This window comes from Mus musculus, chromosome 3 (assembly GCF_000001635.26).
Source record: "Mus musculus strain C57BL/6J chromosome 3, GRCm38.p6 C57BL/6J".
In the NCBI taxonomy this organism is placed as follows: Eukaryota; Metazoa; Chordata; class Mammalia; order Rodentia; family Muridae; genus Mus; species Mus musculus.
Window position 1 is genome coordinate 102,760,618 of NC_000069.6, and position 16,616 is coordinate 102,777,233.

The following is a 16,616-nucleotide window of genomic DNA, read 5'->3' on the forward strand; positions in this document are numbered from 1 at the left end:
CTGCTCCTACCTCCCAGCTCTTCATGGTGGGCACCATCAGTTAGCTCCTTGCCCTACCCTGCCCCAAGTCACTTCATAGCATAAAACTGTTGCAGCTTTGGAGAAGTCGTGTTTCTGGGTTGCTAGCACAATCCTGTGATTCTTCCTTTGCTCTCCAGAAATAGCAGTTTGGGCCTCAGAGCTGCTCTGCGGCTTTGGCACTGCCAGCCAGCAATGACACAGAGCCCTGGGGCTAGCACTCCTGCCTCCTGTGTCCTAAAACCTCTTCTTGCTCTCTAGTTTCAGTGCTGTGGAAAAGAAAGCTCTGAGCAAGTCCAGCCCACGTGTCCAAAGGAGCTCCCAGGCCACAAGGTAAGCTGTTTGTTCCAGGGTCCCTTCCCCAGCCCCTACCTGACGGAGGTTTTTGAATGTTAGTAGAGGCAGGGAGGCTCAGGCCTTCTTCCCAGGGATTCTAGGAGGTCCCACCGCTTCCCAGTGGACCCTGAGCCTTACCCATGCCATACGAAATAAACAGCAACTCTGGCAGGTTCCTCATACTCTGGGAATGATGGGTCACCTGCCAGTGACTATGCCATGTGCTGAAGGTATATGAAGTGAGTTCACCAGGACAAGAGTTCTGTGTTCTTCACATCTTTCTGGGACAGCACAGCACTGATAAATTTAACTCTGTCGGGGATTCTATAAGTGAAAGAGACAAGAGAGTCCCTCCCTCAGTGGCTTCATAGCTGGTAATATGCAAAAAGTCTGTCCAGGGAAACACGGAGATACAGCAGAATTAGGAAAGCTTGTGTGGAAGGATATGAGTCCTTGACAAAGGGAGGTCAAGAAGGCAGCCGGGAGAAGGTCATGCTGTGGGAGAACAGGAACCCAGAGGAACTAACGTTTCTGGGAAAGACAAGCTGGAGGTTTGAGAAAGCCATCACTCTCAGCAGACTGAGAAGCAATATGGCGTTTGCCTTGAAAAAAATCCTCTCTCCAGGAGGGACTCTTTCAATTCTGAGGTGTAGCTAAGGGCCTTAGATACTCCTGTGAAACCAAAAGTCTGGCCTTTGTGCTGTTAGCTTAGAGAGCCATGGAAAGGGGTTGGATTTTCATTTTATCGAGTTTTCTGTGATGGCAATGAGAAAGATTGATGGATGATGAATATCCTGAAGTTGAGGTGACCCCTTTGAAAAGACTTCGCTACTCCTTGCCACCCACATGATGTTAACTGAGAAAGTTGGACGGAGTGGAGAAGAGAAGGCAGCATTGGAGATCAGAGACCATGAGAAGCCATCACTGGGTTCTGGCTTCTCCACCTGCACAGAAGACGGTGTCGTTCACTGAATTAATGATTGGAGGACAGATAACCAGTTACAGAGAAAAGAAACACTATGTGGGCTTTTTGAGTGTCTTAAAGGGTCTGTTTTAATTACACATATATGGAGAAGAAAGATGTAGATGTGCTATGGATGTAGCTACCCAAGGAGGCCAGAGAAGTCAGATTCCCCTGAAACTGTAACTACAGGCAGCTGTGCACTGCCTGACAAGGGTGCTGGGAACCAGACTCAGGTCTGCTACTCTTAACCAGGGGCCTTTCTCTAGCTCCTAATTCAGTGTTTTCAACGTTGTGGTTTGGAAAATCCGACATGTGGCTTAAGAGAGACATTAAGAGTATCGATGGCTTCTTAGAGCTGGGGATGTGCATTTGACTCAGGAGATTCTGAAGAAAAGAAAACGTGAATAAAAGTCTAAGAAACAATGCCATTTAAGACTGGACAAAAGGGGGAGCAGGCAAACAGAGACACTGGGAGGAGGAGGAGGAGTCAGACTCGAGGGAAGAGCTGCAGAGGAGACTGGCTAAGTGTTTACTGATTCTGCCTGTCAGGCACTGTGGATACAAAGATGAATGAGTCAAGGTCCCACCAACAAGGAACCTACTGTCTAATGGGAGATGGAAACACTAGCGTTGACACAGTGCACAGTGGGGGTATGGACAGAGTTTGCGTGGTGCTCCAAGAGCCCAGGAGAGGCATGGAGGGGACACCAGCCAAAGGGTTGTGGGGTAGAGACAGAGTATGGTGTGGATGACAGCTCAGCTGCATCTGCCACCACCACCCTGAGCAGTAATTGTGGAGTGTCAGCCAAGTACAAGAAAAATGAGTTCACAAAATATGAAATGCAGATGACTATTAAACGCGTGAAAAGCATGGGCAATCAGAAGCTATCTGAAATGAAAGCAACTTTAAATGACAAGACCCCATTGTTTAACATTGGCCTTTTACTAATAACACAATATGGGTGAGAAAGATGTGAAATGAGCATTTTATAAAAGCTGGCATAATGGTCCTAAAGATTAGTGCAATCATGTAACCCAGAGCCTTAAATGAACTCAGGCTCTTTCATCTAGAAACTCAGAGTTTATTCTAAAGAAAGGGAATTTTTTAATGTGTGCAGGAGCTGGGGAGATAGCTCAGCTGATAAACTGTTTACCACACTAGCATGAGGACCTGGGTTTAATCCTTTGTACCGCAGAGAAATCTGGGTGTGGTAGAACTGCCTGCGATTCCAGTGCTGGGAAAGTGAAGGCAAATGATCACTGGGGCTCGATGGTCAGCCATCCTACCCTAATTGGTGAACCCCAAGTTCCGTGAGAGACCAAGTATCAAAAGACAAGATTGGCAGCCCCTGTGGCAAACATACACACAAAGGAAAAAAATGGAGGAAAATGCAGATAGAAATTTTTGTGCAGTGGTATTTATTACAAGACATATACATTAATGACCAAATACTGATTTCCTAACAGGCAACAGCAGGATATTGCTTAAATTATGATCCTTTCATAGAATATGTTTTATGGCCACTAGGAATCCCAATTTCAGAAGTATTTAATATAAGGCCATATTTTTAGTCTCTTCTGTTAAGTGTGAGAGCACACAGATCACTATGAAAGTGAACCGAGTGTGGGGGGTCGGTCCTTTTATGCACAAAGAATCATCAACAGTATTAGTTTTGATCGTAGCAGAGGACAGATGTTTCTTATTTTCTTGTTATTAATGTCTATTTTCCAAATCTCAATGACTCTGCATTCCCTTGTGAATAAGGAAAGCCAGTACATGTTTTATAATTTGTTTTTCACAAAAGAAGCCGTCTGTGAATGGAAAGACAGGCTGCTGGCAGAGCTGGAGGCGGGGCAGCAGCAGGAGACAGGTTGCTTTGCTTGCTTTAGATTGAAAATACTGAGTGAGCTAGTGAGCCTGGTGTCACTTGGAAACGTTAATGGAGATAACACGGCTGAGTGCATGGGAAGGAAGGGAAGAGGGTGGCTGGCAGGCTTCCTGAGAGAGTGAGACCCAGAGCCAGAGAAGGAGCTAACCTTCCACAGAGCAGACCGATGCTTTGGCTCTGAGGAGAGGAAGTTGGAAAGGGATTCTTGTACCTTTTCACACTCTCTCACTACCTTCAACAGAGCCTGGCACAGAGGGAAGGCAGTCCCGAGTCCTGGTGAAGGGGGAAAGGCTGGAAGGGCTGCGGATGGACTGTGGCTTTCTTTGGCATGCCAGGAACTGCTGTCTCCAGCAGTGCTCCAGGCTCTCAGCAGAATGCATTATCGTTCCTCTGGGGGTCTGCATCCTCTCCACCAGGCCCCTGAGAGCAGAGGAAGCTATATCTTACTGCTCCACACCCACCAACGCACTCCAGTGGCTTAGATGAGATCTGCAGAATCACTAAATATAAGGGGAGGCATGAGAGTGGTTACCATTTGCTAACTAACATATGCGGATGTCAGAGGATGCTAAAGATTTGTGTGCCCTGAGGATGCATCTGGGCTGAGAGTACCTCTGTGTAGGAAGTCTCCAAGTGGAAGTGTTTGTCACTGGGAAGCTAGTAATGGTTACAGACAGTCCCCTCTGCCTCCTGCCCAGCTTACCTCACCTTCCTACCCTTCCCCGCCTCCCCAATCCCTGAATGTTCTTCCAACCCCTGATTCACAGATTTCCTAAGGGTCAAAGGTTGGAACCACAGCCCAGCTGACACTGGAGGAAATGCTCTTCTGACTCCCAAGACCTGGTTTTCCTAAGGATTGGTTTTCCCTAATTTAATTTGACCCCATGCAGACTTTTAGTCTCTTAATAAGTTATGCATACCTTACATAGTCAAATACATCAAGTGTATAAAATTCCTTTTAAATTGTAAATGACAAAGAGGAGGTTATAATTTAGAGAATATCGCATTTTATCTTTCTTTACTGAAAGTAAGAAAAGGCTTAAGTTTTGGAATGCCGAGGGGGTCGGGGTGGGGGGGGGGAGTTGACTAGAAAGTTTTGTAGCACCATACTTCAGAGCTCTGAAGCAGACCTTTGGCCTAAATAGATAATCTTACCCAAAAAGAGAGACTTGTGTTTGCCCGACACTGTGTTTCTGCTTCACAGCTGTCAGGCTGACGTTACCCATGAGGGATGGTTTGCACGTGAGCAGAAGCTTACACTCATTAACTTACAGACCCAGATAGCAAAGGGAAGGATTGGGTCATGGGATGTGTCACACAATCAGTTTTTATGGATGGCTTTTTTTTTTTTTCTAAACAGAATTGCATCGACAAAATTGAAACCGTAATCAGTGCTAAACTGCAGCTCATTGGAATTGTTGGTATTGGGATTGCGGGTCTCACGGTAAGAAAGTTCTAGAATGTCTTCTTTTTTTTTACCTTCTAAGAAGCAGTAAACCCTTACATAGTATTTCTCTTCCAATTGGAGATGGCTGTATCTCATAATGGGTAAAGACTTTTGTTCACAGTACATCTCCTAAGAACAAAGTTAATGACATACATCAGTAGTAACTATATAAAATATGACACAAATTCCAGTATCCACCCAATTATGACCTTGAATTTGTCACTGAAACAACTTCCCATGTAAGCCTGCCGCCATAACCTTGGTAAGTAATCTCAATTCACAGTAACAGAACAGCAAGTCTCTTCATCTGAGCACTGGCAGGCTGCATAGGGCAAGCACTGGTATCACACAAACTGGATTCACCTCCTGGCTCCACTACTTTCTTATAAGCCCTGGGGTTGAAGGAGAGCGTCTTAATTTCCCCTAAGCTTCTATAGTTGTAGAATATAAATTTTAAACATACCAGCCTTACAGGATTATGAAGGTCAAGTGGGATACTGCCTATAACCTATTGTTACAAATTAATTGGCATAAAATCTGAATGTGTTGCATTTAATAAGTACCATCTTTCTCTATACTTTTATTCTGGGCAAACCTGGAATTCAAGCAAAGGGAGTTATCACCTGTAAAGGAGAGAAGCATGCTCTAGCATCAGCCGTTGGTGGCTCAGTCCTTTAACAGCACAAAAGAAGAGAGTATGGGAGAGAGACTGGGGACAAAGCTGCTGTTAGAGTGCTTTCCTGGCATTTACAAAGTCCTTGACTCAGTTCCCAGTACTGCACACACCTGTGGTCCAGCCACTTAGGAGATGGTGGCAAAAGGATCAGAAGTTTAAGGTCATCTCCTGCTATGTAGTAAGTTTGAGACATGCCTGGGCTTGCTGCATGAGACCTTGTTTTAAAAAATATAAAAATAAAAATAAATGCATATGGGAAGAATTGGTAGCCCTGGACAGGTACGGTGAGAATGGCAAGGAAGGCCATCAGGTCCACATAATTGAAGGTTTGTTGTGCTCTTCTGAGAGGCAGAATATCAGGCACTGTGTTTGTTAGGGTTCTCTTGCTGTGAAGAAACACCATGACCATGATAACTCTTATAAAGGACAACATTTAATTGGGGCTGGCTTACAGTTTCAGAGGCTTAGTCCATTATCATCATGGTCAGAAGCACAGCAGTAAGCAGGCAGTCATGGTGCTGGAGAAGGAGAGAGTTCTACATCTTGATCTGCAGACAGCAGGAAACTGGGTACCATATTGGGTGTAGCTTGAGCATATTTGAGACCTCAAAACCTGCCTACATAGTGATGCACTTCCTCCAACACGGCCACACCTCCTAATAGTGCCACTTCTTATGGGCAAGCATTCAAACACATGAATATGTGAGGGCCAAACCTATTCAAACCACCAAAGGCATCTTCTAGGCCTGAAGGACCTGTGATGCAGAATGGATGAGGAAAGATTAGAAAGAGATGAGAGTGAAGCCAGAGCCTAGCGAAGAAATGACTACTGAATTTGAGCAATGGTAGCTAGTGTTAAGATAGAATTTTCTTGCTAGTCTATGTGTGGATTATCTCATAGTCTAAAAGGCAGGGCTACAAGGATTTTGAAGAAATCTACAACTGGTAGTTCTTAGGGAATACCCAAGGACTTTTCCCATTCTTTATATCCAGAACACAGGGTGTGGCAATGACAGAAATACTATGCTGGGCCCTCCAAATTCAGGGATATCTCACAGACCCTCCCCAACAAGCTCTGGGGCTAACCTCAGCGCAATTCTACAGCTCTCTAGTGATGAGCCCGAAGTAGCATCTTAGTCAGAGTTACTATTGCTGTGACAAAGCACCATGGCCAAAGCTACTTGGAAAGGGAAGGGTTTATTTGGCTTACACTTCCACATCACTATTCATCCTTGAAGGAAATCAGGAGAACTCAAACAGGGTAGGAACCTGAGTCTGGAGCTGACGCAGAGCCATGGAGGGGTGCTGCCTCCTGGCTGGCTTATCGTGGCTTGCTCAGCCTGCTTTCTTATATCCCCCAGGGATAGCACTACCCATAATAGTCTGGGCCTTCCTCTATCAACCACTAATTAAGAAAATGACCTACAGCCATATCTTATGGGGCCATTTTCTCAATTGAGGCTCCTTCCTTTCAGATGACCCTAGCTTGTGTCAAGATGACATAAAACTAGTCAGCACAGCAATTTGAAAACATTCCACAAAATGGAGGTATCAAGTAGACTGTACTAACAGTTGTATAGCATGGAAGCAGCCAGCCCTGACTCATGACCACAGCGATCTGAGAGTGAAGGAGTCTCTCAGAAGGAACCCCTCAGACTATACCCAGGATGGGTGGGGGGCATGCGAACCTGTTGCCATGGAAAAGGAGAACTGCTCTTGCTTGTCTGTCTTGAGTCTTGAGTTCCTCCAGGAGTTTCCTCCAGAGGTCTTGCTCCATAAGGTGAGACTGCAGTGTAATCACTTACCCGAAGGCCCACTGGGTATCTCCCTGCCACACACTGCTATTGGGATCAGGGGCTGACGGCCTGACATCCTTGCTGGCTGAGTCCATATCTCCATCTGCCTCTGCCCTCCTAGAATAACTCCTGCCTTGATGCATCAAACATCCTCAGCTCCTCAGCTCTCTTAGACGGGGCTGAGGAGAGATCCAGAGGCATGGCACCACATTCTCAAAGCACACATTACCAGTCATTATTGAGAAATCACAGACAGGGCTCCTCTGGCTGTGGGCTTGTAGAGGTGACTGGGAACCTTCTGGTATTCTCTTCAAACCACAGGGACAGTGGTTCCATCCAGGTACTCGGCATCTCAAAGAACTATCCAAGAGACAGAAGAAGTCAGGAATATTATAGCTCAATCGCTTTTAGAACTACTGGCAGTTTTTTGTTTTTGTTTTTGTTTTTTGTTTTTTGGATTTTTCTGCTTTGTTTTGGTTTTGGTTTTGGTTTTGGCTTGTTTGGTTGGTTGGTTTTTGGTTTTTCGAGACAGGGTTTCTCTGTGTAGCCCTGGTTTTCTTGGAACTCACTCTGTAGACCAGGCTGACCTCAAACTCAGAAATCTACCTGCCTCTGCCTCCCAAGTGCTGGGATTAAAGGCGTGCATCACCACTGACCGGCAGAACTATTGAGTTAAACAGCCACATATCATTTGTGTAGGAATGGACCAAGAATGAAGGGAAACTGTTTGACAGGGCTCCATGGCTATAGGAATGAAAGCTTTTCTGACACTTAGACCATAAGCACTTTTACGTAAGAAATTAAGAACTATTTTCTGAGTGAGTAAAATAGATCTGAGATTCATCTTAAATGTAAAATTCAAAAACCAGAAACATATCAGTCTTTCATAACTGTTAAGAACCATAAGCCAGAAACAGACAGACAGACAGACGTGTCTGTTAGGAAGGTAACATAGGAGCTCGGCAAAGCGGACACAGACGTCTTGCTTAGTTGCCATCCTTAAGAAACATATGAAAATGTCATTTACAGCCAGTGTTGTTGGTCAGTAACTTGAACTAAGCAGTGCCACAGTGTGCTGATTTTTATCGAATCCACATGTGAAAGTTGCTAATGAGCGGTTCTTTCTGTTGCAGATCTTTGGCATGATATTCAGCATGGTGCTTTGCTGTGCAATACGGAACTCACGCGATGTGATCTGATGATACTTCATCAGGAAAATTGCAATCTAGAGTTGTCGTGCTAATTATCACAAGAGCTCTCTCGGCTCGTTTTTAATATTCAGGATATTAGAAGCTAAAATAATTTTCTGTCAACTGTATATTTGCACATGTATGTAAGTCTGACTCATTACTGATTTGCCCCTTGAGTGAATGTCTGTTTCTGGTATATGCATTGCACATACTGATATCTGTTTCCTGGGAAACCCTAGTTCTTGTATGCAAGAATAACCTATTTAAGTACCAGAAAAAAAGCAATGAGAGATTTTTAAAACTCGGCTATTCAGGAAATGTAATAATGGGTCCATTTCTCAGATTTTAGCCATGAAAATTAGATACATAAAGAGAATGCAGGATTTCTAGTTAATGGAAGCAATAAGATAGAAGAATTGAAGGGCCATAGATTGACTGTGTCTGAGTTGAGTGTAAAGATTTCTTGAAATATATATATATATATACATATATTCTCCCCAGAATCCAGTAAACCACAGTTTTAGAACTAAACACATCTGTAAAAGTAAATATAGCATGGAAAAATCTAATTCAAAAAAGTCATGTTTTCTTAGCATTTAAAAACAGAAAGCCTCTCTCTGGAAAGAGAAGTCACGCAGACAGACAAGCATGTGCCCCAGAAAAGTGAGTGCTTTAAAGACTAAAACTAACAACTTTGAAGGGGGAGAAACACTGCTATAGGATGACATGCAAACGTTGTTTTCTCCCTCTTCTCTGCCAACTCTGCTTTGAACTAGTGAAGGCCTCGCCTTCCCACAAGGCCTTTCCTTCACCCTCCTTACTGTTTTTTTCAGATGTGGTGACAGAGGAAAGCAGGCACTGTGCAGCGTGACAGTGGGGGACTCTGGCTGGCACTGTCTGTACCTCTGGAATACCTCATGACTTGAGTTTACATACTTTCCTAATATTTTTCCATTTTTCTTATTTATCTGTGCAGAGAATTCTTTATAGATTAAGAACATAGTTTTATTCTTTAAAATAAATAAATCGCCCCATAACTCAGATATTATGTTATGAGTACCCTGTCTAAACCAATATAAACACCTTCTTCAATATGTATGCACACAACAAAGGCAAGTTAATGGATCAAAAGTACTTTCGTGCATACAGCTGCAGCACAACTATATTCTTTCTCAGCGAACCCCTGTGGGGATGAATAGATGCTCAGGTTCTTTGGGAGCCTGAGTGATTGATTTTAAGTGGGGAAACCCAGGCACTGCTCGGCCTTTTGGCAGCAAGTGGGAAACCCCACAGCAGGGTCGAAATTGATGTATTTGTCATAATGGAACAGCGTATAAAGGAGTCTTAGGATTATATTGACCACATAAAAGTGAAGGCATGAGGAATTCTGGAAACCGTCAGGCTAGCTTCTATGTCCGCTAAGAACCTAAGACTTTGGTATGTGCTAGAACAAAGTGCCATGCTTCAGGAAACTTTTACCAAGTGTTTTGCTGAGGACACACAACTCCTGGGATGTCTCACCCACAGAGCGCCACCTCTCTCTTTTTCAGATATTCTTGCTACTGCTACTAGCTTTGGAGAAAAAAACTGAGGGAGTTAAAAGTATAACTGTGTATGACTACTTTACCTATGTATGCAAAAGTATTTAAAAAAAATCACTCTGTGATGTTTATACCCCAGTGGTTGACAAATGCCAGCTTTTTAAGCAAACAAAGAGTGATCAGTCCTTCTTATAGCTTTAGTTTATCTGTCTTCCTGAAGACAGAGAACAGGCTCAAGTGTGTACTCAGGTTCCTCCAGCTCAGAGTTATTTCCCGTTCCTCAGAAGTGAGTTTCATTCCCTGGGTGAGTGAATAAGTTTAAGGAAAACCACAGTAACTATAGACAGAAGAGTAAAATAATTTTTTAATGCAGAAGAATAAGTCTAGAAACCCATGTCCTGTGTGATTACCTCTCTGAGGGTGAAGCTTTCCAAAGAATGTGCTGGGTAAAATTAGAGAATTCCATCTTTGAGTAAAGATGGATATATATCTTTATGTGAATGGATAAAGCTATATCTATAGAGATATATAACCCCTATGTCCTGAACTTATACATATCTTAAATACATATCTCTTAAGGCTAAAGAGATATGTAATTTAATACATGTGTACCCGTTTGAAACTATGGAGATAAATGTTTGTATACATACACATGTACATGTATATACATTTACAGTTATTTCTGTTTACCTGAACTAATTTGAGATCAGACCCAAACATTTTAAGTTATTTTAAATTAAATTTTCTATGTACTTACACTGCTTGAGTTATCTTAAAATCTTAGTGTATCTTCTTAACAAGTTCACATTTTCTTATTTAAATGTGTTACCTACCAATTTACCCAAACAGTATAGTAAAAACAAACTGGTAATCCTTTCATGCTGTTGTTGTGCAGTGGGTTCAAAAGCAACACCCCTAGGGTTCTAATTACATATAGTTGCGTTTCAGCTAACACCAGTTCACCCAAATTGTTTCTCCTTCCTCCAGAAAAACTTGGTTACCTATGGCTTAGCCTTTCGAGTTAATCCTGGGTCCAGTGTGGTTCTCCTGTACCAACAGCCATCGTTTCCCTCTGAGGAATCTAACCGATGTAGCTGGGTGAGAATGAGACCCAGAGAAAGATGATAATAATCTCAATAATAATCAATAAAGAAGATAGCATGTTCTCCCTTCTGAAATAAGTTTTCTGAATATTCAAAGGGTATTTGCTCTCTTGTCATAGGTGAAGGTGGTTTCTATGGCCCAGAGGCAAGCCACTAGTACTCCCCACAGCCCAGCTTTCAAGGCCCCACTGGCATGCTCTTGAACACCAAGCCCGTTTCCCCACACCCAGGAAAGAGCAATTTATGTCTCTTGAGGGTAGAACCAGCGTAAGCTCATCTGAATCAAGTTGGTTTTTGTGTGGATTTTAAAGACTAAAGATTTCCTACTTTCTTTAAATATCCTCCCCCCCCTTTTTTTTTACTATAAAAGGTATTTTGTATATAGATGTCTTTTAAAAGTGAAAATACTACAGCAATACAAAATGTTATTGTTTGGTGTCCTTATAACAAGCAAGGGATTCACAGTTCAGACGCTGCCCCCTGGAAACAGGGAAGACACAGCAAGTACAAGTAACATGCCCTGTGCTTCCCAGAGCTTGGCTGCAGAAATGTGGAGTTAATACAACAGGAACCTTTTTGTGTGTTTTGTGGTGTTTATCCTGTATATTTTGTGATTTCTTTTACTCCTATTAAACAACAAAAAAAAATTAGTTAAAGAAATTTAAATTGCATGTTAATTATTAAATAAGTCAATAACCAATATATAAGTACTTACAATACAGAGGAACTACTGAATATTAGCTGTTATAATTATGTTGATACTCTGACAAAGAGGTCTCTGGGATAAATCATTTTCCAAAAATCATGCAAAACTGAAGATTGTTCCACATGATCCCAATTAGCTTTAAAAACATTTGTTGAACTCATTAATAACCTTCAATACATTCCCCGATTCTGTCTTATTCAAAAGCTATATAGTACTCACAACTGACATCAGTATATTTTTCTCTGTGCCTGCTCTTCATAATATGTATTCTACATAGTGTCAGAGATTGTATTTGTTTGTTTAATTTTTTACTGTTTGAGGCTACTGTCTTAGTGATTTGATGAGCCCTTAGGATAATATTGACCTGACAAGTGGAGTTTGGGAAAGCAGGCCTCTATTGCTATAAGCAAATGCTAATCATTAGCCAAGAGTGGGCCCACTCAAACTGGAAAGAGTAGTCAGGAGAGAGACTTCCTTGATGTTGGCAATTCTGACCTGAATCCTGAAAAAAAAAAAATCTTACACACTGGCCAAGGTAGAGAGAAAATAAAAAGTGTGGTTTTGTGTTCTAAGGAAAACACACAAGAAGACTCTGAAATAGCACATGAGAACATTTTAGGAGGGCCTGTCTCAAACTAACAATTAACGAGAACCCTGGTAACTGGTAATCCGTGTTTTATACAAGTTTTGTTTTTGTCCTAAAGTAATGAAGAAAATTTTAAACAGTGAGTTATTAACTAAACTTTCAAGTATTAAGACTTTTAAAGATAACTAGGATGAAGAATGAGATTAGATGACAAAGGCTAGTCATAAAGTTTTTAACTGATGCGATAGACTCACACCCTCACAGGGTGTCACAACAGAGATAGGAAGTGAAGCATGAGAGAAGAACCTGGACGAATACCCAGGCTTCTGACCTGGTGGCTGCGAGAGAGATACACAGGAGGAGAAGCAGATGGTAACAGTGTGAGCGGAGATGCCTACAGGACATCAAGAGGAAATCTGAAGCTGGAGACTCAGCAGATAAAAAAAAAAAAAAAAGTACTTATTACCAAGCCTGAGTTCAACCCTAAACCCCATGTAGTAGAAGGAGAGACTAGACTCCACAAGTTGTCCTCTGACCTCCACAAATACATCATGGAGCACACACACCAAGAGAGGAGAGGAGGGAGGGGGAGGGGAGAGAGAGAGAGAGAGAGAATAACCCTTTTTATTTTGTTTTTTTTTTTAATCTTCATTGAGAAAGTTAAGTTTAAGAAATTAGAGCACTTGTTGCTCCTACAGAGGACCCAGATTTGGTTCAACATGGTGGATCACAATCAAGAGATCCAATGCCTTCTTCTGACCTGTGGGTACCAGGCATATACATGCTGCATATACATTTATTCACATAAAATAAATAAATCTAAATTTTTTAAACTAGAGATCTCTATGCTAGTAAGTTAAAATCCTGCAAGAGTCATTTAGTTGCCCACATATTTCTTAACCTCAGACTTGCAAATCAATACTCTCTGCGCTACCTGTGTTCCTTCAGTAGCTGACAACTGACATTTAACCTCACCTCTAGTTTGACAGTAAAGGGAAGCTACAATTTCCTTAAAGGAGAAGCCAGCTTCAGATAACGGAAATGGATACATCCAAGGACCAATCAATACAAACGCAAGCTTTTACTTAGCAGTGTCCAAAGAACCAACAGGACAGACATATAAAGCCACTATAGATCAGTCTTTTCTTCAAAGTTTAGAATCTTCATACCTATAGCAGCTTTAATTTCCCCCCAAAAAACAGTTCAAACCTACATTACTATCACCAGTTAACGACTATAACATAGATTTTGAGTCATCTTTGAGAAAGAAGATTCAAACGAAAATGCATTTAAAAAAAAAAACTGGGTTAAGCATCGTGGTACACACCTGTCATCTCAGCACTTGGGAGGCAAAGACAAGAGGACCACAATCTTGAAGCCAGCTGGGCTACATAGCATGTTCAAGGCCAGCCTAGACTGAGGCTTCATCTCAAAGTAAAATGGAAAGAAGTTGGTTTCATCCTCAACATGAGAAATTATAAATGTTGTAGCTCTGTACAGCCCTTTGGAAGCACAGAGGTCAAGACAAGAGTTGTCTGTATGTTGGAGCAGTAACTAGCCACCATCACCCTAACTGAAACTGCTTCAAAGGAGAACAGGAGCAGAAACCAAGAGAATGTGAAGTAAACGAGTTCGTGGCTGCTATGGTGGACTTTAAAAAAAAAACTCAAGGTGTGTGAGGAAGATCATAGATGCTTCCCACTAAGAAGAATCAAAGACGAGGGAAAAACGCATGAGAAGCAGCAAGAAAAGATGCCCACCTGAGGGGTGGTATTGGGACCGACTGAAACTTGAGCCACTGAGCCAGCCAAAGCTTTTCAAGTACAAGTGTCTAGAGAGGATAGTAGGGCTTCTTTAAGGGTGATGCTGGCTTCAGATTAAACTCATGTGTAATCAGGGAGTCTGTTTCTCCCCTTTGGGCTTTCTTATTCCCCTCTGGCCTGGCTCTTTTCTCACATGTTGTCTGTTTCTCAGAGATGCCAAAGATGGCCACTAATAGTTTCAAACTCCCAATCTACCAACCCCAAAACCAAGCAATCCTTTCTAACAAGTGAAATCAAGATCTGGGAATGACTCCTAAGGGGAGGGATTGTAGTCAACTATATGGCCAGCTCATAACCTGACTACCACGCCCAACTCCATCAGCCCCACGCAGAGCACTGAGACCAGGAGAGAATCGGCATTCACCTACCAGAAGGAGGGACGTGTTTACTAAGCAGCCATGACAGTGGATAAAGGAGAGCTGAAGAAACTGACTCCAGATTGTCTTAAAAGACAGAAAAGGAGAAATTAACTACAGCACACAAGAAAGAAACATCATTGGAAAAATAGGCTAGAGAGGAAGTTACCTCAATCTTTGTGTTCAGTTTAGACTTGCTACTCTTACATTTTAAAGACACTTTTACATATATATATATATATATATTTAGGATTTCCTATTATTAATAGTACCATGCTATGCTGTTAACCTGCAATACATTCATTCTGGTACATTCTACTTATTCTCAACGAATTTGACCATTAAAGACTGCTGCAGCTGTGACCCCAAATCCTTGAGTTATGAAAGAGCTCTTTATATTCCAGGCAAGTAAGAAAGGTCTTTTTTTTTTTCCTCTTGGAGCACTGAGTTTCAAAGTTCCTTGGTGAGAACGGACTCCTTTCAACTTTGCAGGGGATTTAATGACTACACCTGAGGACCGTTCCTGTGTTTACCTTTCTCCCACATTGCAAGCCATGATTCTTCCTCTTCCCACTTTGGAGCCTCTCTATGCATTCTCCTTGTGTTAACCCAAAAGGACACAAAGGTCCCTCAAGACAGAGCTCCCATATTGTCAAGTGTATGGACTCAGCTAAGGTGAATTGTTCCGCAGCTCAACCCCTGAGCTCCAGCCTAACGGGTTTTGTGTTTTCGACTGCCCCACTTTCACGTGTGCATCTCCCAATAGACTTCCTTCAGTGATTTCTCTCATGCAGCCCCTCGAGGCTCTTGTGCTGGTGACAGTGCAGGCTGGCTATACCATGTTCTGAGCTGGCCCCCATCCCTGCAGATTCAGGAAATTTATTAAAGTAATTCAAAAAACTTAAACTAGAATCTGCCAAAGCTGGGCTGTCTCTAAGCAACTTCGTCGTTCTAAAGCTCACATCTTCTGACAAAAGCCACCTTCAGCATGCCTGAGAATCATTTGAGGGTAATGCCAGCTAGGTTTGAACTTTAAAATTTTTACACATCTGTCAAGGGCCTATATTTGATAAACAATCTTAAATAATAATGTGCTTATTGGTGACATGAGAACACTGGGTCCTGGCCTAAGGCTTAATGGTCCTGCAAGTGTCAGCTTTAGATTGTAAGGTAAAAGTAGTGTAGATTCCTGGCTCCTGTAAGGAAGTGCACAGTTATTCCCTCATCCTTGGCAAAGCGTAGGTTTGGCTCTACTCTATCTGCACCACCACCACCACCGCCTCCCCTGTCGCTCTGTCAGCCTGCAGGCACTCACAAAACACCCAGCTGAGCTTGACCAATGGCTATGCAGCACAGCCACTCTAAATGGCCCGACCTACAAGTAGTTTTCAACTTCGGGGTGACAATTCATGGCCGAATAAAAGATAGTCTTTTTGAGGTTGAGCCCACAGGACATACTTAAAGTTCAGCTCTTGAGAAGGAACACCTAAGGATGGAAAAGAAAAATAACCCACTGCTAAGCCTATTTACCCAAAGCAATGCCTCACTATGAATGAGGGCAAAGGTTAAAACAATGCAATCCACTCCGTTGGATCTCTTAGCCCTCTCTCTTCTACCCCAAGACCTGTGGTGATTGTACTAGCGTTTCGTGATAGCCAAAGCCCCAGAGCACAAGTTGCTTTCAGTATAAATGCTGGAAAGTATCTCTTATTACTTGAGGGACTATAAAGGATTTAGGCTTCCACATGTAAAATGATCGTGGCCTCTTTTCGAGGCTTTATACGCTGACCTTCTGGGGTATACCTTTCACCGGTCAGTTGGCCCACCGAAGTAATTAAATTAAAGAGAGCGTCGGAGCCCATGCTCTCAGCTGAGTTTTGGCGGAGTTTTATGAAGAGGGCTTGAGTGACGAAGATAAAGTTTTCTGTGCCAGATTTCATATGTTGTCCTTGTCTCACCACTGCACTCCAGCCCTGATGCTAGCCTCTGAAGGGACAATGTTTCTAGTACCCTGATGCCATTGTTCCTCCAGCTTCTGATGACAGTCCTTTCTTCCTGGAACTCTGCAGTAGTCTCACATTTGCTTTCTAGGTCAAGACAGACCCCCTATTGTCTGTAAGGAGATCTCAGGGCTGGCTTGCAGCAGCAGCTAGTGTTTCTGCTTTCCATTTTACTTCTGCTCTGC

At 42.6% G+C, this 16,616-nt stretch overlaps 1 protein-coding gene across 2 annotated transcripts in view; it reads left to right on the top strand.

The window, feature by feature from the left end:
* Tspan2 (tetraspanin 2) overlaps nt 1–11,693 on the top strand; it is a 37,541-nt gene extending 25,848 nt beyond the window's left edge. For both annotated transcript variants that reach the window (NM_027533.3, NM_001243132.1), the window contains exons 6-8: nt 280–351; nt 4,568–4,651; nt 8,260–11,693. In NM_027533.3, coding sequence (NP_081809.2) covers nt 280–351; nt 4,568–4,651; nt 8,260–8,325 — 222 coding nt within the window. In that variant the 3' untranslated portion in view covers nt 8,326–11,693. The remainder of the gene's footprint in view (nt 1–279; nt 352–4,567; nt 4,652–8,259) is intronic.
* The last annotated feature ends 4,923 nt before the right edge of the window (nt 11,694–16,616 follow it).